General features: G+C 46.4%; 1 protein-coding gene and 1 long non-coding RNA gene across 3 annotated transcripts in view; one reads left to right on the top strand and one right to left on the bottom strand.

Annotated features, from left to right (window-relative positions):
• LOC140912544 (uncharacterized) overlaps positions 1-19,874 on the bottom strand; it is a 69,545-nt gene extending 49,671 nt beyond the window's left edge. For both annotated transcript variants that reach the window (XR_012159310.1, XR_012159311.1), the window contains exon 1: positions 19,737-19,874. This is a non-coding gene — a long non-coding RNA (uncharacterized lncRNA). The remainder of the gene's footprint in view (positions 1-19,736) is intronic.
• CHKA (choline kinase alpha) overlaps positions 18,875-21,819 on the top strand; it is a 40,673-nt gene continuing 37,728 nt past the window's right edge. Inside the window, exon 1 of the mRNA XM_073347090.1 lies at positions 18,875-19,291. Within this exon, the coding sequence (XP_073203191.1) occupies positions 18,975-19,291 (317 nt within the window). The 5' untranslated portion in view covers positions 18,875-18,974. The remainder of the gene's footprint in view (positions 19,292-21,819) is intronic.

The following is a 21,819-nucleotide window of genomic DNA, read 5'->3' on the forward strand; positions in this document are numbered from 1 at the left end:
TGTCAGATGAAATCATGTGTCCTACAAACAATCCTGTCTTTAATTAGACAGTCTTTTATGTCTCCGAAGTTACATGTGGATGCCGGAGTTCTCAGCTCAGTAATATAAGTATCTATTCCTCCTCCTGCTTCTTGGTTTTGGGTTTTAAAACGTCAGTGCTCTACAGACTCATTCTGTCTGGGATCCAGTGCTCGAATGCTTTTGCTGTTTGTATCTTGGGCATTATTACTGGCAACTGTGTCTCACTCACTTCTTGTCACCCATTCCCCCACCCCCCAGTAAGACAGTAAAAAAGCTTTACCTACATGTTCTTATCTTTATCCCCCATGATCAACTCTGTTTAGACTCAATTCTTGCTTCCATGCTTGTGCAAGACTTTTTGTCTGGAAATCCAATAGTCTGAGTCACTCCATGCTGCCTATTTGTTCTGTTTCTAGGAGCTGCTGTGGGTGTCACTAGCTTGTCCGCTGCCACCGTGTACTGCAAGCTAGGTAATAACATGAGGACTTCATGTTTCTAAAACTAAATTCTCTTACACATATGCTGCAACTCCAGCTATCTGTCAAGTCGTGTGCACACTGTCAGATTTCCTGGTGCTTCTTCCAATTCTTTCCTCCGTCAACTTGCACTTCCCCCTCCAAGTTCCATGCAGGTTGCTACTCCACCCCCAGCTCTCATTTTCCACATCTTTAGCTCTCTAGCTAGCCCTACCTGTATTAATCCACTGACCGCTGAAGACTTGGGTGCTGCAATCCCCGAAGCAATTTAGGTGCCCAAATTCCAGAGTCAGGTGCTTAAGTCCCCATGTGCGGCACCAGTACAATTCATGAAACTGTCACGGGGCTACCACCTAACCATACAGGTGCCTAAACTAGCTTGATACCTTTCTGCTGTGAACGTTCCCTAGGTGCCCAAGTTTTAAACCTTCGGGTATGCACACTGCTTCCTCCTTCTAGACATCTGGCCACCTATGTCCCACCTAAGCCCCAGACTAATTCATGCACTGGAGGAAAGAGTGTTCAGCTGCCTAAGTCATGTGCAGGGCCCAATCTAGTAGGTGGCCTCTGAGCATACCTCCTGGATTGCATTCCATTCAAAATCCAGGAGGAGGAGGTGCTTGCTTTATAACTTAACCCAGTGGTGAAGACACTTACCTGGGAGGTGGGAGTTCAATTCCTCCCCCCTCTGCCCGAGGGGGAGAAAGGATTTGAAGAGGGGGTCTCCCACCTCTCAGGAGGGTGCTTTAACCACTGAGCTATGGGATATTCTCAGTCTCTCCTGCTGAAGTTGTTCCACTGTGGATAAATAATGAAAGAGTGATTGGAGCAGGGGCGCTGGACCCAGAGTCTCCCACCTCCCAGGTAGGTGCCCTAACCACCAGGCTTCAGAGTCATTCTGTCTCTCTGTCCCAATGATTCTTTAAGTATTTGTCTACAGTGGAACTAGGCAAATTCTGAGCCGTTAATATATTTCCACTGAGGCAAACAGATGCTTAGAAACCTCTGGAAATAAAGTATTTTGGAACTCATCAAACCAAAACCATTGCTGGCAATACTCCTGGTGTCACATCTGCCACCGTACTGCAAGCACATATCAAGAAACATGCAAAAGACTTGGGGCTGAGGTTTCACACTGCTCTCTGCAGAAACCAGGACAAGGCTATAACAGGGCCAATGATGTGACACTTCAGGCTCATGAGGTCAATATTCGTGCTGTGACTGACATTGTAACTGTGATGACAGCAGAAGATGGTTCTAGTTCACTGCAGGGCACAGCCCTGTAAAAATCTTTGTGTGGTTGATGGAGGGATTCGGAGTGGGTTGTGCCACCTTCATTCTCCCCCAAGCGTCAGAGCCAGGGCTCCCAGGAGTTCAATGCACAGTGCTAGAACTTCCGGAGCTCCTGCTGGGCAGCTCCCAGAAGCTTTTGTATCCTCTGAGTGCTATAATTAAAACCTGAGCCACCTATCTTCAGAGGAGCAGAGATGCACACGGAGAAACACCATCAGCGCAACAAGCTTGTAAATCATTGACTATACCATAGTGCTTAAGGCTACATAGTAAATACTAGGCATTGAGGGATTTCCCCAGCCCAACATCCGACTCTGTCCAAAGCTGCACAAATAGAAATCCAAGACCTTGAGTAAGAATTACTAAAACAAAGAGTGTGTGAAGTGGTGTGTTAGGGGACTGGCCTTCGCAAGGCCAGGGAGTGGGTGTGGAACAACCTTACACAAAGTGGCGCTGAGTAAATAAAAAGGCCATGGGGCACAAAAACACACGGGCCAGAGCATTGTGAATTGACATATTTTCATGAATTACTTTGGAGGGGGTGGGGGAGAGAAATATACACAATTAGTGTGTAGTCCATGCTAGATTTAGGAGCCCTCTTCTATACCTAGGGATGTAGGTCTCTTGCTGTGCCTGCTGCAATGCCATAGAGTTAGAAAGAGTTCTGTAGGCACAGCAGGAAGACCGTGTGCGTGATTAGTGGTCCAAACTAGAGCTGGGGGTGAGGGGGACTGTTTCCATCATGTGAATATTTTCAGGAGTTCTGAAATTTCCCATTCTGCACTGGAACAAAAGCGAGACCTTTCAACGCTTTTCATCAATAAAGGATAGCAGGCACACATGCCCCAGGGTAGCCAACAGCTTACTGGTTTGGGTACTCATGCAGGTTTGTAGTCCCATGGTGCCTGATCTGGAATAGGGACTTGAACCCTTCCCTTCTACAACCCAGGTGAATATCCTGGCTATTGTGGGGGGGAAGGGGCAATTTCTCTCACTCTCTCTCATGCTACTTTGTATAAATTTAAATAATCATGGAGCCAGAAGCAGCGAGGAAGAGACTGACTCCACAGCCCATGGGTTAAGGCACTCACCTGTGTTGTGTGTGTCAGGGGCACCGGAACCTCTGTAGAAGTGGGGGGGCCACCAGTGCCAGAACCGAGGGGACCAAGGGGCCATGGCCCTCCACTTTTTAACATGGGCACAGTTTGGGGGGCCAGGGCCAGCATTGCCCCCCAAACTGCAAGCCTCGGGCAGGTATAGTGCTGGGGGGGCCTTGCAGGGGCTATTGCCATCCCAAAATTTTCCTTAGCACCCCCACATAGCTGCTGCCACTTTCCAGCCTCTGCTCTCTTACCACTGCCTAGCTGCTGCTCTCTGGCCGACCTGGGCCGTGCCCCTGGCCAGGCTGGAAGCAGGAGCCAGGCAGTGGTAAGAGCCGCCCAGAGAGCCCAGGCCACATTTGGACCCTCCACCTGCCCTGGGTGGGAGCGGGGTGCCTGAGAGCAGCCCCTGGCCCATGCCACCCAGAGCAGGTGGAGGTTCCAGGGCTCTCCACAGTGACCTGGGCTTCCTAGGTAACTCTTATCACTGCCCAGCTCCAGCTTCTGGCCTGGACAGGGGCTGGGCCTCAGAGGGAAGAGGCTCATCTGCTGCGAAGTGCAGCCTCTGCCGACACCACTCCGTGCCAGCTCGTGGGGCAATGCCACCCCCTTGCCCTCCAAACTGTGCCCATGTTAAAAAGGGGGGGCATGGCTCTCCTATTTTTAAAAATGGGAGGGCAGGACCCCCCTGCACACACACACAGACACACACACCGGTTCCAGTGCCCCTGGCATTAGTCAGGTTGGAGTCCCTGCTCCAGTGAATATTTAGCATATACAAAGTGGAACAGTTCCAACAGGAGAGATTGGGAGAAAACCCTAAGCTGTAGAATAACTACTAGACTGGTAGTCAACTGGGATGTGGAAGAACTGGGTTCAAGTCACTGATCAACTACATTTTTGTGAAATCCAGTACGTTCCCACTTTTGACAAACTGATATTTCCCAGAGATGAACCATTTTGTCAAAAAATTCATAGATTTCAAGGCCAGAAGGTACCACTGTGATCATCTGGTCTGGCCTTCTGAAGAACACAGGCCACCATACTCATTTTGCATGGATCAAATATATGTTTACAACATTTTGGTCCCTATTGACCCGGACCACGTTCTAATTTGTGACTTAGGGTATGTCTATACTACCCGCTGGATCGGCGGGCAGCGATTGATCCAGCGGGGGTCAATTTATTGTGTCTAGTCTAGACGCGATAAATCAACCCCCAAGCACTCTCCCGTCAACTCCTATACTCCACCAGAGCGAGAGGTGCAGGCAGAGTCGATGCGGGAGCATCAGCAGTCGACTCACTGCAGTGAAGACACCGCGGTGAGTAGATCTAAGTACGTCGACTTCAGCTATATTATTCATGTAGCTGAAGTTGCGTAACTTAGATCAATCCAACCCCCCATCCCCCAGCTCTGTGTCCGTTTACACCAGTCCACAGCCAGGACTTGTTCATATAGCTGTATCATGACCTACCAGATGGCTCTGGTTTTGCGATAGCCATCCCTCAAAATCTGGAAGTAAGATGGGTGTTAGTATTCTCTCTCCTAGAAGATAAAATTAGAAGATAAAGTTAGAAGGGAACTCCTGAGTCTTCTAGTCTGGGGTTCCCAAAACCAGATACATGTACCACTGGTGGTACGTGAATTTGGTGTTCCATCAATTCACTTCACAACCATTTTTTGCAAGGTGGTAGGTGAACCGATAGTTTGGGAATCTGTCTAGTGCTTTATTCTCTCCCTGCATGACGGCAGGATTGTCCTCCACACTAATCTCCCAAGTGCAGTAATAATAGCAGTAAAGTTTTATTGTACTAGTTATCAGCCACCAGCATCAACTGAACCAAAGTAGAAAACATTAACCTTGTTGCTGCTGCATTCTGCTGCAGCTTGTGTGCTGGGTCACAATGCTGAAGCTGGGAAATCCCTAAACCTCAGGTATTGAGAAGTAACAAAGGTCAAATGTTTTTGCTTCAGAACATAGCTGGGACATTTTAAGACAGGCAACCAGCAAGCCATGGGCCTCTTGCCCTCCCCTTCTTCCAAGCAGGAGGATTTTACTGCCCTCTCATTGCAGATAAGCAGCTCTTTCTCTTCCCCCCATTGCTAGAAGTGAGCTGCCCCTACCCTCTTGTCCTTGCTAAAAAGGCACCTCTAATATCACAGTAGCCAATTGATTTCCAGCACACATCTCATCCCTACCAGCCAGCTATTCATAGGGAGATAATGCAGGTCTCTTTCCCTCCTCACCCCCACTGGCCAATACTTTACAGAATTTTCCACATCTCCAAGGGATGTTTTTCAGTCCTTGTGCCACTGCCAGTCATGCACAAGTCACTACTCTGAAATTTGATACAAAAGGGGGAAACTGAGTTTACACGCACACACTATTATAAAATGAAAAACAAATAATAGTAACAGCTTCACTTAAGGGCATTTCCTGGGGGTTCATGACAACATGGAATTAATGGCTTGTTGTGGGCAATCAGCACTGCCAAGGTGTCTAGTTAGCCAGAGGAAACACCGTGCGCTTTGATGGTGGTTACTTATTTCCAAGTTCTTATGATATATCTGGCATCTGGATTTCAGGTGTCACAATGCCACCAATTTTGGTTCCAACTATTCCTTCAATTAAGAATATTGCTAAGGAAAGGACTTTGTTTTGAGACCCAAGACAGTGCTTGGGTTAGGTTTCTGTATCATATTAAAAACAGGAAGAGAGGCCAATCTGTTCTGGGAGATAAAGATACGTGTATCTCACCGGAATTGTAAGACCATACATTGTGGACTGATTGTGTTGCTAGTCTATCTTCATTATTTGAAAACTAGTCCTTGGAAATAGTTTGTTTCTTCATGTTTACCAAAAATAGCAATTGTAGAGTCACTACCAAAAGTGAGTTTTAACAAGAGATGGAAATTTAGGGTAGACACTTGTGATTAATAAATGTCACACATAGGACTGGTTGGCAAGGGGATTTGCTGCCTCTTTCCACTGGGTCACGGGTTTAGATCTTTCCCAGTTCCAAAGTGACCAGTAGTTGTTAACTCTGTTGTTTCTTTGGAGGCATACGTGAAATGTGATGATAATTCCAATCCAGCTCCCAGAAGAGTAAAAATCCCACCACAATTATATCCCAAAAGCAGCTGCATGTAGCTGGAAATCAGACTATTTTCACCCACCCCTTCAATGGTGCCTCCTGGTCAGTGTTAAGGTGTCTTTGCACAGCAGTTTGGAGAAGCCTATACTGCCACTGCTTTTGTTGAACCTCTTCTGTGGATAAATAAATGCAGAACCTCAGTCTGCAGGTGAGTGCAATATCTTTCATTAGCACTAAAGGCACATTTTAAAAAGAGATTAAGCACCCCAACTACATTGGGAAGCTAGTCCTTGCTTATGATCAGCAAAAATAAAATGTATCCAGAAGGATTTGTATTGCTCCCACTCAGCAGAGCAATTGGAATTCAAGGCTAAGCAAAGGAGATATCTGTATTGCAACAAATAGCAGATTACTAGTGTGGATGTAGCAGACAATTCCTCGAATCATTCTATAAACAAACCGAATAGGGGCACTCCCTTCTCCAAGCTCCTTGAAATCAATGACAGACCCATCCAGTTTACCAAAACTGGGGGAGGTATCATTATATCTTACAGTCAAATTCCATATGCATGCACCTGACTTATTTGGAGCCTGTTACTACAGCATCTGGGCATTGTATAACAAACTATGCTATGCACTGTCCTCAGTGTCCAGTGTAGAACAATTTATCCTACACCATCCCTTCCCTCTACTGCCAGAAAACCTGCCTGACTGCAGGATCAATAATCAGGCAAGTTATGGCCTAGTAAGTTGTATGTGGTATGGAGCCATGAAAAGCATCAAACCTAGGCTCTGATGGAGAAGAAGCCAGTTCCAAAAATGAAGGCCAGCTGCTGGGAATGCCGAGTCCCCAAGAGTTCAGATCGACATAGTAGATCTCAGTTGAGAACAGAGGGAGAGATTATTGCTAAGGTAACTCAGTCTGAGACTATAGCCTCTTAAACTGCAGTCATATCTATCTCTTGTTTGAACCAATATTTACTTAAGCCTAAATAATGATTTTTATATGGAGTCTTGATGTTGAAACAACTTCTACCTTACTCAGTTGGATTCCCCATGTCTGGTTAATATATAACAAGCCATATTTGTAAATTCATTTGTTTCAAAATAGAGTAGAACTGAGAACTCCTTGATACTTTATTTAATGTCATTAGTCTATAAGTATGTATTAAATATCTTTAAAGGAAAAAGGCTGGTGCTTAGTGGGAGCACACTTATTTTGAGAGCAGGTTTTTTGTTGGAGTAAAGCTACGTCAGATTTATTTCCTAGTGATGTGTCTTCTAGTAGTAATATTAATAATTGTATTACTCCTGCACTCAAGGTAAAATGCAAAGATAACAGAATTAAACCATTACATTGCAAAGTACAACAAACAAATGCCAGATAAAAAGAGAGGCCAATCCTAGAGTTAATCCATCAGTCCCACAGCCTACAAACTGGATGTGTCCCAAAATAACTTGCGGGGCTTTTGAAATATCATCACAGATGGACATTGCCAGTGATATTTGACACTGATATAATGCCTTTTGTCCTGAAGGATCCCTGAGTACTTCACAAGGTATGGGCCCAAGTCTCCACTCCTTCGCACAGGTTTTATGTCAGCATAACTCCACAGAAGTTCATGAAAAGTCAAGCCTCAGATATGTCCAATCATAATATCCAGCCACTTCTGAAGTGGGGGAAAGGGAGAAAATGTTGGCTAAGGATACCAGAGCAAGCAACTCTTACAAATGGCTTGGGATATTTAGGATGATATATTAAAAGCTGCTTAAGGGATTTAGAGACAACTCTTTGACATCAGTCGGGGAGTTGTGTGTCCCAGATTCTCTAGGAAGAGTTAAAAACCTCAGCATTAGTGCCTATGCAGACCTGACTAGACCTTAGTTTTTAAGGTCTCAGCCAAGACCAGTTGGAACTTAATGTATGTGTCTCAGCAGGATGAAAAGCAGAGCTATCCCTTCTCAGTCTGTGACAATCTCTTGGATTTGGTGATCTTCTGGCCTTTATCTAGTCTGCTCTAGAACATCTCTAAGTGATGTTTTTAACCCAGTGACTTCCTCCTTGACAAGTTGTTCTCTAAATGATCTCCCTGTTAGAAAGGGTTTCTAAATGTGTAACTTTAATGGGCCCTCTAGCTACAGGTTGTTGGTTGTTAGTTAGTTGTTAGTTTATCATTAAAGATGATAAACCTCGTCCGGGTAACATATGAACTGCCTAAGCTTTTGTCCAGAATGAAAGCTGTACCCACCTCACCCTTCACTCAATATGACATTCTGGGGTGCAATCCAGACCAGTAAGGGGGTATGTCCAGGGCCAGTGCAAAGATGTTTCGCACCCTAGGCAAAACTTCCACCTTGCACCCGCCCCCCTCCCCCGGTGGCAGCTTCCCGCACCCACTCCACCCTGAGGCGCCCCCCCTGTGGCAGCTCCCCGCCCCCCCCCCCCACTCCCCTTGGCCTGGGGAGCCATGCAGCAGCTCCCCCCCCTCGGCCCGGGGAGTCGTGCAGCAGCTCCCTGCCCCCCCCCATTGGCCTGGGCAGCCGTGCGGCAGCCCCCCCCCCTCCCCCGGCCCAGGGAGCCGTGCGGCAGCTCCCCACCTCAGCTCACCTCTGCTCCGCCTCCTCCCCGAGCACACTGCTGCTGTTCTGCTTCTTCTGCCTCCCAGGCTTGCGGCGCCAATCAGCACCCCCCGCCCCCATTACTTGCTGCAGGCGGCCCTTCCCGCGCCCCCCTACCCCAGCTCACCTCCACTCCACCGCCTCCCTGGAGCACGCTTTTGGCCACCTACAACCACTTGGCACCCTAGGCGGCCGCCTAGTTTGCCTAGTGGTTGTACCGGCCCTGCATGTGTCACCATCTGTCCTGCAACCTGGGGTGCCTTGCAATGCTTTGCTGCTGTGGCTCTCAACCTGGGCTCCTCACAAACAGCATGTAGGCCACACCCTGAGGGTCTGTATACAGCCACAGCCCTGGTCCAGCAATTCTGACCCTAGCAGCCTGTTAGCAAACACCAGCCACACTCTGGCTTCCAGCAGCCTTGGCTATTACATGCAGGGTGACCCAAACACTCCCAATCCTGAATTTTCCCCAAAAAACATGTGTTCTGCACTGTCTAGCCCTCTCAGACAGTCCGGATATATTATGTCCATTGCCCCTTTAAGGGGTTCAAGATACAACAGTTTGCCACCCTATATGGAGTTACCCGGACAGTTCACAACACTGGATTAGTTTTGTTTAAAGAATAAAACGAGTTTATTTTACTCCAAAGAGAGAGGTTTTAGGTGAGTACAAGTATTAAGGCTTTAAAGTCAGAAGTGATTTCAAGAAAAATGAAGATAAAATGCTTCGTAGTACTAAACTTAACAAATTAGATGAGGTTCAAGGTGAAATTCTTACCACAAGTTTTCATTAGCATTGCTGAACAATTTTCAGGTACAGATCTGCTCCCAAGGTCCAACAGCTGTTTCTTTTGTAATATTAGTTGAAAACAGAGAAATGGATAGGAAGAGATAACTTGGGGTGTTTTTGACCCTCACTTTTATAGTTCAGTCAAGCTTTGAAATGCATTTTCCTGAGTGTGACACCTAAATAAAGTCCTTTCCAGCCAACGGCAAGGAGACATGGAGTCTGGTGGAGGAAGTTCCACATTGTTTCTTTTTACCTGTGTATGCTCAAAAGCAGATTTGCCTCGTTACACAAATAGAAACAGCTAAGCTAAAACTGTAGCAGCTAGACTCCACTCTCTAAACACATTCTAAACAGACGAAAGAGTTGCATCACTCATGACTAACCATGCTCTCGAGTCACAAGTGCTATTACAAATGTTATTTCAGACTCAATTATTAAAACCTATTAGCCTAACATACATAGCTAGCATAGTAAACTACTGCACAATAAGCAAAAGTGGTCACCTTATCTCAAAAAAGATATATTGGAATTGGAAAAGGTTCAGAAAAGGGCAATAAAAATTATTAGGGATATGGAACAGCTTCCATATGAGGAGAGATGAATAGGACTGGGGTTTTTCAGCTTGGAAAAGAAATGACCAAGGGGAGATATGATAGAGGTCTATGAAATCATGACTGGTATGAAGAAAGTAAATAAGGAAGTAAAAAGAAAAGGAGTACTTGTGGCACCTTAGAGACTAACCAATTTATTTGAGCATAAGCTTTCATGAGCTACAGCTCACTTCATCAGATGCATAAAAGTGGAAAATACAGTGAGGATGTTTTTATACACACAGACCATGAAAAAATGGGTGTTTATCACTTCAAAAGGTTTTCTCTCCCCACCCCACTAAAGAAGTGTTATTTACTCTTCCTCATAAAACAAGAACTAGGGGTCACCAAATGAAATTAATAGGCAGCAAACCAAACAAACAAAAGTAAGTATTTCTTCATACAACGCACAGTCAACCTGTGGAACTCCTTGCCAGAGGATGTTGAGAAGGCCAAGACTATAAGAGGGTTCAAAAAAGCACTAGATAAATTAATAGAGGATAGGTCCATCAATGGCTGTTAGCCAGGATGGGCCGGGATGTCCCTAGCCTCTGTTTGCCAGAAGCTGAGAATGGGCGACAGGGGATGGATCACTTGATGATGACCTGTTCTGTTCATTCCCTCTGGGGCACCTGACTTTGGCCACTGTCGGAAGACAGGATACTGGGCTAGATGGACCTTTGATCTGACCCAGTATGGCCATTCTTATGTTCTTATAGGGAGAAGAAAATGGATTATATGGTAAACCAAGTCATTCTAGGATTAGTCTATGAGCTACTTCATCATATAGTTTGAATGTGCACAGGACAGCAGACTTTGAAGCAAGTGTTACAGAAATAGTTCTGGCAATTTTGGGGGGCAGTGGGGTCTTTTTACCTAATAGACATGGCTACCAGAAATTGGAAGGGGAAGGGGAACTATTAATGTTTTTCTTTCAGTTGCCCACTGAATTAATTAGGTACGTACTAGTTTGTCCAAGTGCAGAGCTTTCTCTCTTCCCCAGCAATCTGTTTGTTTAGTAAATATTAAAATTAAACCCTATGTTATGTGCAGGATTTACTACCCTGTTAACAAGAAATGCCTGAACATAGGAAGGAGAGTTTTAACTGGTTTGGCTGTTGTATTTTCCAAGCATCTGCACACAGAAGTATCTTAATGTTATCAAGTTCTTAGCCAATGTACACATCCTCAATTTCATATGTTTTACTTTAAAATCAGCATCAGCTGTCTCTGAAATATTATTGACAGAAGTGAGTAAGTCTTGGGAGAGTTGTAACATACAACTCTAACAAGTGACAGATGTCTCATCTGGGCCTTTCCCACCACCACCACCTCTGTAAGCATACTTCCTCCCCGCAGCACACACATTGCCAATGGGAACATGCTCCTTACCACGCACAACTGAATGAAACCAGGGCTGGCTTTGGACGCTCTTTCTTACTGTGGGTTTGTGAGATTGTTAGCAGAAGCTTTTCACCACAGGGTACATATACCACTGGCAGCCATTAGCCCCGTGTATGGCTACAGTAGAAAAAGCAAAGAGGGACTGGATACAAACAAAATGAAATAATATTCTTCCTGTTCAAGGCACAGTTTAGGCTCCCATGAGCACTTATCACTGATTGTTTTCTGGTATAAAGAATGGGTATAAATGAACTAGAAAACTAGTATTTAATGCATGTCCTTAGCTAAAAAATACTCCCCTCCCACAACTGGTTGAGTGTGTGTTGGTTGTCCAGAGGTTATTGCCTTCCACCTCACCCACGGCTTCATTCCAGTGATAAAGTAATTCCTGTATGTATTTTGGACCAAATTCTTAAGTTTTTACTCAGACAACTCTGTTGAAGCAAATGCAAGTTCTGCCTGAGTAAGCATCCCTAAGTTCTACTTGCACCTCTGCCACTGACTTGTCTTGTGATGTTAGGAAAATGATTGACCTCAGTTTCCTGTAATACTTACAAACACCAGCTAATGAATCCTCATAATACACCTGTAGATAGCACACTCAGAGCTCCTCAGATAAATGGTGGTATACAGACAGAGGTGCTGGGGGTGCTGCCGCACTCCCTGCTTGAAGTGGTTTCCATTATATACAGGGTTTGCAGTTTGGTTCAATGGGTCTCCGCACCCCCACTATAAAAATTGTTCCAGCACCCCTGGATAGAGAGACATATAAACAAAGGGTAGCTACCTCTCCTCATTCTCCTCCCACCCCCCAATGTTTTAACGCAGGAAGTTCCTTTGGGGTAAGTCCCCCAACTGGATTGTTAATAACTAGATTACTTTCAGGTTGTGTTTTTTCCTAGACCCAGTCTTCAATTTGACAGACCAGAGCATGCTCTCCTGATGCCATCATGAACAAGACAGAACCAGGGAGCTGACAGATCATTTTGTAGCAGAGGATAGGCTGAGACATTGCCACAAGAAAGAGATATTTCCCCCTTTGCTTGCTCCTCGGAAAAGCCAACCTGGTTTTCTACTAATAGCAGAATAGCATGAGGATTGATGGGGGCAGGTTGAAACCTGCTGAAGTGGGAAATGCACAAATGAGTTTAAGAAAGTGTGGAGGGTCCATTAACAGATTGGATAATTGTTCCTTTATATTTCGCACTGAAATTTGGGGGCAGGAGTTAGGATAGAGACTTAGTCCCCAGAGCAGTCCAGCTAGAGAGTGTCAGAGAGAAATATCGACTGCCACATAAAGAATGGCTCCCTACCACAACAACCTTGATTCAAGATGACTGCCTGTAGGGATCCATATTGTAGGTGAAGTGCATGAGCTCATAACTTCTGAATACTCATGTCCTTTGAAGAGGGCAGTGAGAATGGATCGTGCTGGTAATCGCCTCATGGTTGCTATGGTAAGTAATTACTTTCTTCTTTGAGCATAACCTGCAATGATTCCCATTGCAGGTCCAACTGGCAAGGAGCTTGTCTGAAGAATCTGAGTTGATTAAAAGACTGCACGACCGAACCCCATTGGAGGTTGGGAAGAAATAAGCAGAAATTTGAGGGGACATACACAGAAGCATTTAACTCCAGTGCTTAAGAGTAAAACATCTGTTAGAAACCCTGAACTCCCTGGTGCTATTACTAAGGTGGAACTGAAATAAGAGTGGGACTTATATCTAAATCTCATTCCTGTATTTTAACCACTTGATCATTTGTGTTCTAGGAATTAATTTTATAATTCTATTTTGGGATTTTGGTAATGAGCTTCATTCCAATGTATTATGATGTTACCAGAAAGCCTTTGCAAAATTAAAGCCTTATTACGTGCATTGTCTAATTCCCAGCAATAACATAGACTCCTTTTGGGGAATAGAGTAAAGTGCTGACAAACACAGTTGCAAGCAGTTAAAATATGGTCACAGATTTTTCCTTTTAATTTTAATGTGAATTTAGCATTTGTAAAAAGTACCAGCTTGCCAGGTCTAGAGTGAAGTTCTCGTTTCACCCACAGAATAGGTACAGCAGAGGCATGTCAGTACAAACTTTTCATACATGGATCCACCAGTGTGCCTCATGCCCAACCTGGAGGGGACCACCTCTAGACCCCAAAGAGTATTCTCTATATGTCTAATCTAATATCCATTGAAATCAATGGGAGTCTTTCCACTGACTTCACTCGGCACTGGATTGAGCTCTGAGCGCATTCATCCTTGGCCTGTCTGCACCAACTGCCAACAAAGTTGCTGCTAGTGCCAATGCTATCCGTTATGTGATCACCTGCCCACTCAAAACCGGTCTGACAAGAACAAACTCATGTCATAAAGGCCACAGAACGGCCTTGAGATGGTAACAACTTCTAGTCTACACTGACCTGGAATTTTCAACTTAGAGATGAAAGGCTCTCTCGCCAGTAACCAAGACCCTGACCCAAATCCTCCTCCTGGGGATTTTTTTCAGATGAGAAAGTAGCTCAATATAACTTTTTAAAAAATAATTAAATTTGTTCTAAAAAAAAATTTTAAAGGAATAAACTAAAACATTAGAAAGAGAAAAAATGAAGCTGTTGATAATCAGATCCTGTATGTAGCTTTATATGAGCTAAGCAGCTTGAAGCTCATATGAACGATCATCTTCATTTGTCAGCAGTCCTTCTAGCTCTCTGCTCTTGAATTGACTGCACTGTATCCATTCAAGACTCCAGTGTGTGAGCCCCTCAAGGGATGGATTATGCTAAGCTGGGTGCATAACACTATGAGCTATTGTAAAGTTTTTATGTTTCTTATGTTTCTATAAAAATTACTAAAATTCCAATAATAATTAATAAACGGAATACCGAACAGAACAAACAGCTATAGGAAATAGCTGTATGCTCAATAGGTTTCCACATAGGTGCATGGAGTCTGTCTGTGTGGCTCTCAGTGTTGGACAGGGGCCTTAGTTATTGAGAAGAATGATGTTAAGGAACAAAGAAGGTGAATGTCCTGTAATGAGAAGGCTTTAAAACAAGGTGATTTTTCTGCCTCCGTTTAAGTTCTTTGAGCTGTTGAAACATATTCTTCTCAGAGTTTGAGACAGAAGGGTCAGGTAGAGCAAACGTCAGTGAGACCATCCATCAGTACCAACAGTTTGGAGTCTTATGAGGAGATGAGACAGACTCTTTGGACAAGTGGATTGAATCATCTCTCCACAGGAGAAGCAAATAATGGCTTTCTTCTTTGACTTCTCTGCTTTTTCCACTCTGATAGCAATTGTAGAGAAAGCTAGTCAGAAAATTCTAGTCAGAGAAAAAAATTGATGGAGCTAGTTCCTGTTTCCTACCATGTGATAAAGCAGAGTGAGACCAGGGCATTCAGGAAACACAAGGTCAGTCCTAAAGTCCAAGACACCAAAACTTCCCAGTGTTTTCTTTGGTTCTCCTGCCTGCATGTTTCAATGACAGCTTGAGTTACAAGATGAACTTTGCAATTATAGAACTCTTCTTACTACTTTGAAACCTAGCATCAAAGGCTTTTCTGCTTCTCCAGATAGATCCCTGGAAAGAAGTATTTCTCATCAACCATAAGAAGCCAACTGTCATTCCCAACTGCCACAAAACCTCTTGACCCCCAACATTCCATCCCTTCTTCTGTTACCAGGGCCCTGACTGCCGTTCTCAAAAGCCATGAAATATTCTGATTAAAGGGACACCACCTATAAAACATTCGGGGACAGACCCTCACCTGATCAGCCTAGTTTCACTGAAGTCAAATTGAACTATGCTGAATTACACAAGCTGAGGAGCTAGCCATTTTTTGGTTTTTTGTGTGAATAGCAGAGAGGAAACCACTGTCCCTTCATGCAGAAATTTCTTCTGCTTCTGTGGCCCCAGGACAGATATGCACCTTAGGTAGTGGCCTGACACCTCTATCTCAAATGCAGCAAAAAACACCAGCAAACAGCTTCAAGTCCATCTGACCATGGTAAATTGGATTCTTGTTCTGAGCTGTACTCCTCAAAGAGCACTGTCCACACCAAAGGAGGTGCTTCTGTCCACAGAATAGGTATAACAATGGGCCCCACCAAGGCCTCAGTTTGGCAAAGCACTTAAGATTTACTGAATCTATCTAGCATGAGTCATAGAATTTAAGACCAGAACGGACTACCAGATCATTTAGTCTGACCTCCATAGACAACCAACTCCAACCACCACCGGCACACTGAACCTAACAACTGAAATTAGATCAAAACAAAACAGAAGTACTCATATGGCCCCCATTACCATAGTACCTGAGCACCTCACAATACCCCTGTGAGGTAGGGAAGTAGTATTATCTCCATTTTACAGATGGGAAACTGAGGCATGAGACTAAGTCACTTGTGCAGGATGTCTAGGATTGATCCAGGAATTGAATCCACATCTCCTGAGTCCTAGTCTAGCACCCTCGCCATTGGACCACCCTTCCTCTCAATTATTAGGGACTACTATGCCTCAGCCATGAGTCTGATTTTCAGTTGTGCTGTGGCTTCTTTATCAGCAAAAAGCAGCTCTAAAACCAACCCACAAAACTCTCCTGACTCCTCTCTCAAAACTCCTATGCTAGTGGGGGATTCTCCAATGGTGAAGAGGCAGGGCAGGATGCATGGGCCAGAAAGGGGCATGCCACTGTAAAGAATTAGCTAAGAAAAAAAGTGTAGATGAATCTTCCATGCACCCCAATGATCGCCAGCTACTATACTAGTCCCTTGAAGCCACTGGCAGCTGGTATTACAGGAGCCCTCCAGCTGCTCTGATATATGCACAGTCAACCTGTGGAACTTGTGCCAGGGGATGTTGTGAAGGCCAAAATTATAACAAGGTTCCAAAAAGAACAAGATAAATTCATGGAGGATAGATCCATCTATGGCTACTAGCCAAGATGTTCAGGGATGCAATCCCATGCTCTGGGTGTCCCTACCTTCTGATTACCAGAAGCTGAGAATGGGCGACAGGGGATGGATCACTTGATGATGACCTGTTCTGTTCATTCCCTCTGGGGCACCTGCCTTTGGCCACTGTCGGAAGACAGGATACTGGGCTAGATGGACCTTTGGTCTGACCCAGTATGGCCATTCTTATGTTCTTATGTATGTTGGGGGACCTGGCTGAGGGAGAGGTAGCTCAGGATCATAGCAGTGCAAAGGTGGCATGTTTCTTTATTGCTCTTTTATGATAAAAGAGCATATTAAGTCTTAGGCAATTTTAACATTCCCTCCCACTCCACCTGAGGGCTAGGAAAGCTGACACTGATTTCAGCTGATTATGATGTCACCATTCCAATACGGCAAATATTGCCAGTCTTTCAAGAAAAAGAAGTCAGAGCATGATATTTCTTATATTTCCAATGTAAAAAACAAATGGATTTTTAAAAAACAAAACAAAACTTTAAAGCTATGTACACAGAAACAAATTTTCCTCTGGAGTTCACCTTTCAGTACAGGTCAAATGTGTGCAGTTTGTCATCCCTGTGTGAATCAACTCCAACTGAATAAGACTGTTAATTAGCCTGCCTCTTTCCATAAGAGCTTGGGCTAAAGGAACTCCTGGTTACCATGAGCCAATCTGTCCTGTTTCAGAGTAACAGCCATGTTAGTCTGTATTCGCAAAAAGAAAAGGAGTACTTGTGGCACCTTAGAGACTAACCAATTTATCTGAGCATAAGCTTTCGTGAGCTACAGCTCACTTCATCAGATGCATACTGTGGAAAGTGTAGAAGATCTTTTATACACACAAAGCACGAAAAAATACCTCCCCCCACCCCACTCTCTTGCTGGCAATAGCTTATCTAAAGTGATCACTCTCCTTACAATGTGTATGATAATCAAGTTGGGCCATTTCCAGCACATATCCAGGTTTTCTCACACACACACCCCCCCCCCCCCATCCACAAACCCAATCTCCTGCTTGTAATAGCTTATCTAAAGTGACCACTCTCCTTACAATGTGTATGATAATCAAGGTGGGCCATTTCCAGCACAAATCCAGGGTTTAACAAGAACGTCTGGGGGGGGGAGGGGTAGGAAAAAACAAGGGGAAATAGGTTACCTTGCATAATGACTTAGCCACTCCCAGTCTCTATTCAAGCCTAAATTAATTGTATCCAATTTGCAAATGAATTCCAATTCAACAGTTTCTCGCTGGAGTCTGGATTTCAAGTTTTTTTGTTGAAGAATTGCAGCTTTCATGTCTGTAATCGCGTTACCAGAGAGACTGAAGTGTTCTCCGACTGGTTTATGAATGTTATAATTCTTGACATCTGATTTGTGTCCATTTATTCTTTTACGTAGAGACTGTCCAGTTTGACCAATGTACATGGCAGAGGGGCATTGCTGGGACATGATGGCATATATCACATTGGTGGATGTGCAGGTGAACGAGCCTCTGATAGTGTGGCTGATGTTATTAGGCCCTGTGATGGTGTTCCCTGAATAGATACGTGGGCACAGTTGGCAACGGGCTTTGTTGCAAGGATAGGTTTCTGGGTTAGTGGTTCTGTTGTGTGGTGTGTGGTTGCTGGTGAGTATTTGCTCATCTGTCCTGCGCAGCAGCAGCTCCCACCATGCTCACTGCAGTGGACAGATGGCACTGCCACGCCAAGCCTAACACCCCAGGACATAGTCAATTAAACACTAGCAACCGAATGATGTAATAATGCTATATTGAATTCCCAGATGTTAAAACAAACCTAAAATAAGGTGACCTCAGCTTGGCCCCAGTGCCCCTCTTCTGCTTGTTCAGCTGTACTCACAGCTCAAGTACCCCTCTAGCTGTGCCCCACCTTTTGCCTTCCTCTCCAGTGACTGCCCAGCTCTGCTAAGGCTTAATGTCCTCCCCCTCTCACCCACCCACAGAGAATCTTGCGGTTGGGAGGGGGATGCTGAGCACACCAGGAGAGAGCATCCTTGTGCTAGGCGGGCAGAGCTGGAGGGGGGAGACGGAGCCACACGGGGAGGGGTGGTGGGCACAGGGGGGAGATGGAGGCAGTGGGGGCTGAGCTCAGGAGGAGGGGGGCGTGAAGCCTGAGCACACAGTGTGGGGGAGCTAAGCTCAGAGAAGGGGCTGAGGGGCGGAGCTCAGAGGGAAGGGGGATGGCGGCTGAGCACGGGGTGGGGGGAGGTGGGGCTGACCTTCGTGGATGAATCACCTTGCTCTCTCTCCACATCATTGTGATGCGCGCGAGCCGCACCGATCGCCGGGGCAACCGGGAGCAGCCAATCGGCTGCTTGTGTGCCCCTCACAAAAGCCTGCGTTGCGGCAGCTGGAGCCGCTGCTTCTTTTCTGCGCCAATCAGGAGGCGTCTGGTGCCGGAGCCCGCCGGACTGGTGCGGGTCGAGAGCCAATCAGAAAGGGCGGCGAGGGGTGAGGGGGAGGGAGGCGAAGGGGGTGTGAGTGGGATGAGCGGATCCGCGTGCCGAGCGGGTATAAGAACGGGAAGCAGGCGCGCGCCTCTCGCATTCCGTCTGCGGGCACCGACTCTAGCGCGCGCACCTCCCCCACCGATTTACCTCACCCGCCCGCGCTATGAAGACCAAGTTCTGTAACGGCGAAACCGAGCCCTCCCCGCTGGGGCTGCTGCTCGGCTGTAGCCCCGGCCCCGGGGTGGTCCTGCCCGCCGCGGGGCAGCCGCCGTCGCCGCCCACTCACCCTGAGGCCGACGGCAAGGAGCTGGCGGGGGTGCGGGCGCCGCCGCCGCCGCACCAGCCGCCGGCCACGCTGCCGCCACCTGAGGAGGAGCCCGACTCCCGCACCCGCCGCAAGGCGTATCTGTGGTGCAAGGAGTTCCTGCCCGGGGCCTGGCGGGGGCTGCGGGAGGAGCAGCTGCGCATAAGCCCCATCAGGTCAGTGCTTCCTGGGGGGCGGGGCAGGGACCCCGGGGCTACATCAGGGGTGCTATGGGGGGGCGGGGCAGCGAGTGAGGACCGGGGAGGGGGGCACTGTGGAGATGGGGCGGGTGGCGGGCGCTCTGGGCCTGAGGGGGTGGGGAGCCAGTTGGTTCCTCCTTCTCCCCCCCCCCCCCCCGGGCCGGGTGACGGGCGCTATGGGGCTGAGTGGGCGGGGACCTTCTCCCACCTGCGTTCTCCTTCTGGCCTGGGGCACTGTAGGATGCAAGGGGTAGCCCCCCCCCCCACCCTCCGCATTTGTTGTGGGGCGGGGGGAAAGCAGGCAGGCTGAGCTCCTCAGGCTGGATTCTTCCTCCTCTCCCCCTCGCCAGGAAGACCAGCTGCAAGGTCAGCGCGGCCAACCAACCTAGAGTCCCGCGGGGACGGGGCAGGGAGGACCTACCTTCCGCTGTATCCTCCAAAGCCCAGGCGGCATAGGGGGCTGGGCAGCAGACATCAGTTGAAGTTCAGCGTTGTTAAGTCACGGCATCGAATCCAGAACCACAGTAAAGGGGGAGGGTCCGGCACCGTTACGTCTGTGGCTCTCCTCTGAGCCAAGAGGAGGTGCTCTGGGTGGTTACCAAAATATGTTTGATTCGTGGCTCAACAGGGGGTTTGTGGGAGCTCCTGCACTGCTTGTACAAATGCCTAGAAATGCTTGCACTCTATTTAGAACAATTTGAGTGTTTCAAACTTGTTCCTTGGTTTTTTGGTGTCAGTGGCTTTTTTCAGTGTTCAAAATTTCATGTTTTCTTTTCATCCTGTAAATTGCAAATGGTAGTGCAAATCCCAGCATTGTGAGTCATCTTTAGGTTTCTGTAGTGCTGTGATTCAGCATGTCAGTTGGTTACCATAGAGTAACCAGGTTTGTATGGCTTGGATATGAAAATGGGGGCGTTATGAAGTGTGGATTCTTTGGTCAGCAACGGTATAATGTATTTTGAAACTGCTCTGAGTGAAAGAGCAGTATCTGTTTTTTACATCAGTCTTAAATAATTCCAAATGCCCAGTAGTTCTGACCATTATTGTGGTTTAAGGGTTTGCATTTTCAAAATCCACTATGTGAAAGGGATTTGTGACTTCAAAATTATTTGCCCAACCAGTTTAAAATATTGTAGGATCTTAATTAACTTTAAACAGTACTAGATTTCATTCTCTAACTGACCTTCAGGAGCTACGCTTGTACCTGAGCCCCCCTGGCATTGTTTGTGGCTCTAGAACATGTTCCATTTTTAAATGTTTCTCCCATCCTTGTTATGTGAAACCCATACAGAGCACTGATTATTCAGGTTAAATGGTGGAAATGACTAGACAGACTTGTTGGAGTATACAAGTATAAAATGAAGACTCTTCTTGAATTTGTTACGCTAAACTAAGATGGTGTCTGTTTTTTAACTCTTTATACAGATATGATCTGAGTCGGCTGTTTTCTATAATTAGTTATTTAAACATTAAAGGATCACAATCATTGTGGTTTTCTAATATTCTAACTTTACCTGTCCAAATAGCTGCGAATAGTCACCAGAATGACATTATCCAAAAGTCCTTTTGTTGCCAGTTAATAGACTAATCTTCCTGCTGTGTTGGATACTTATTTTACTCTGATCTACCCACTCCTGTTCTCCTCTTTCAGTCTGTTTCACCAACTGAGGCTAAACATTTCCATTTTGCCTCAGACTGTGGTGCGCTCTCCTGCATTTCTTGGAAGGTTTCCCTTTTGCCTTTGAGACAAATTATCCAGGTCATTTGCACTGGCAGCTGCTCTCAGGAAGGGGGCTGTGACAAAAAAACTTAAATTGTTGCATTTTGCTGGCCGGAAGTTGCACTCTACTGCCATAGAACCTCTTGGACTCAGTTTCCCTTTTAAGGAGAACATAGCCCTGGAATAACAAAATTGGGTACTCTGTTACTGGCTGTTGATAGAGAACTGCTGTAATGACACAGTGCATTCAAGATGCTCTGAGCACCATCATTGCCGGGAGGTGCTGGAGCTGGATCGGTCGTGTGCTTCGGATGAAAACTGATTCAATCACCAGAGTAGCAATAAGATGGACACCTGAAGACAAGCAAAAATGAGGCTGCCTGAAAACAACATGGCGAAGAGCTGTGGAAGCCAAACTGAAAAACCTGGAGCACAGCTGGGAAACTTGAAAGATTTGACACAGTAGTGGAGGAGCTTTGACACTGCCCTCAACGCCAGCTGCATAGTAGCCAATGTGGCCTGTGGGGCTCTAGCAGTTTTGGGGTCTCTCCCTTGGCCCCACCTGCCACCCCCAGGTGCTTCCACTAGGCAATTTAAAATGGCCTGGGGCCCTGGCAGCATAGCAGAGCTGAGTGGTGTCTACCTGCTTGCTCTGTCTGCCAGCCCCTCCCTGTGGCCCTGGGGTGGGGCAGGGTTGTGCCTCCATGCACTACTCCTGCCCCAGGTGCCCCTGTGGCCAATAGGAAGCTGTGGAGGCGGTGTCTGGGGGCAGCAGCGCATGGAG

Source organism: Lepidochelys kempii, chromosome 6, assembly GCF_965140265.1.
Source record: "Lepidochelys kempii isolate rLepKem1 chromosome 6, rLepKem1.hap2, whole genome shotgun sequence".
Classification (NCBI taxonomy): domain Eukaryota; kingdom Metazoa; phylum Chordata; order Testudines; family Cheloniidae; genus Lepidochelys; species Lepidochelys kempii.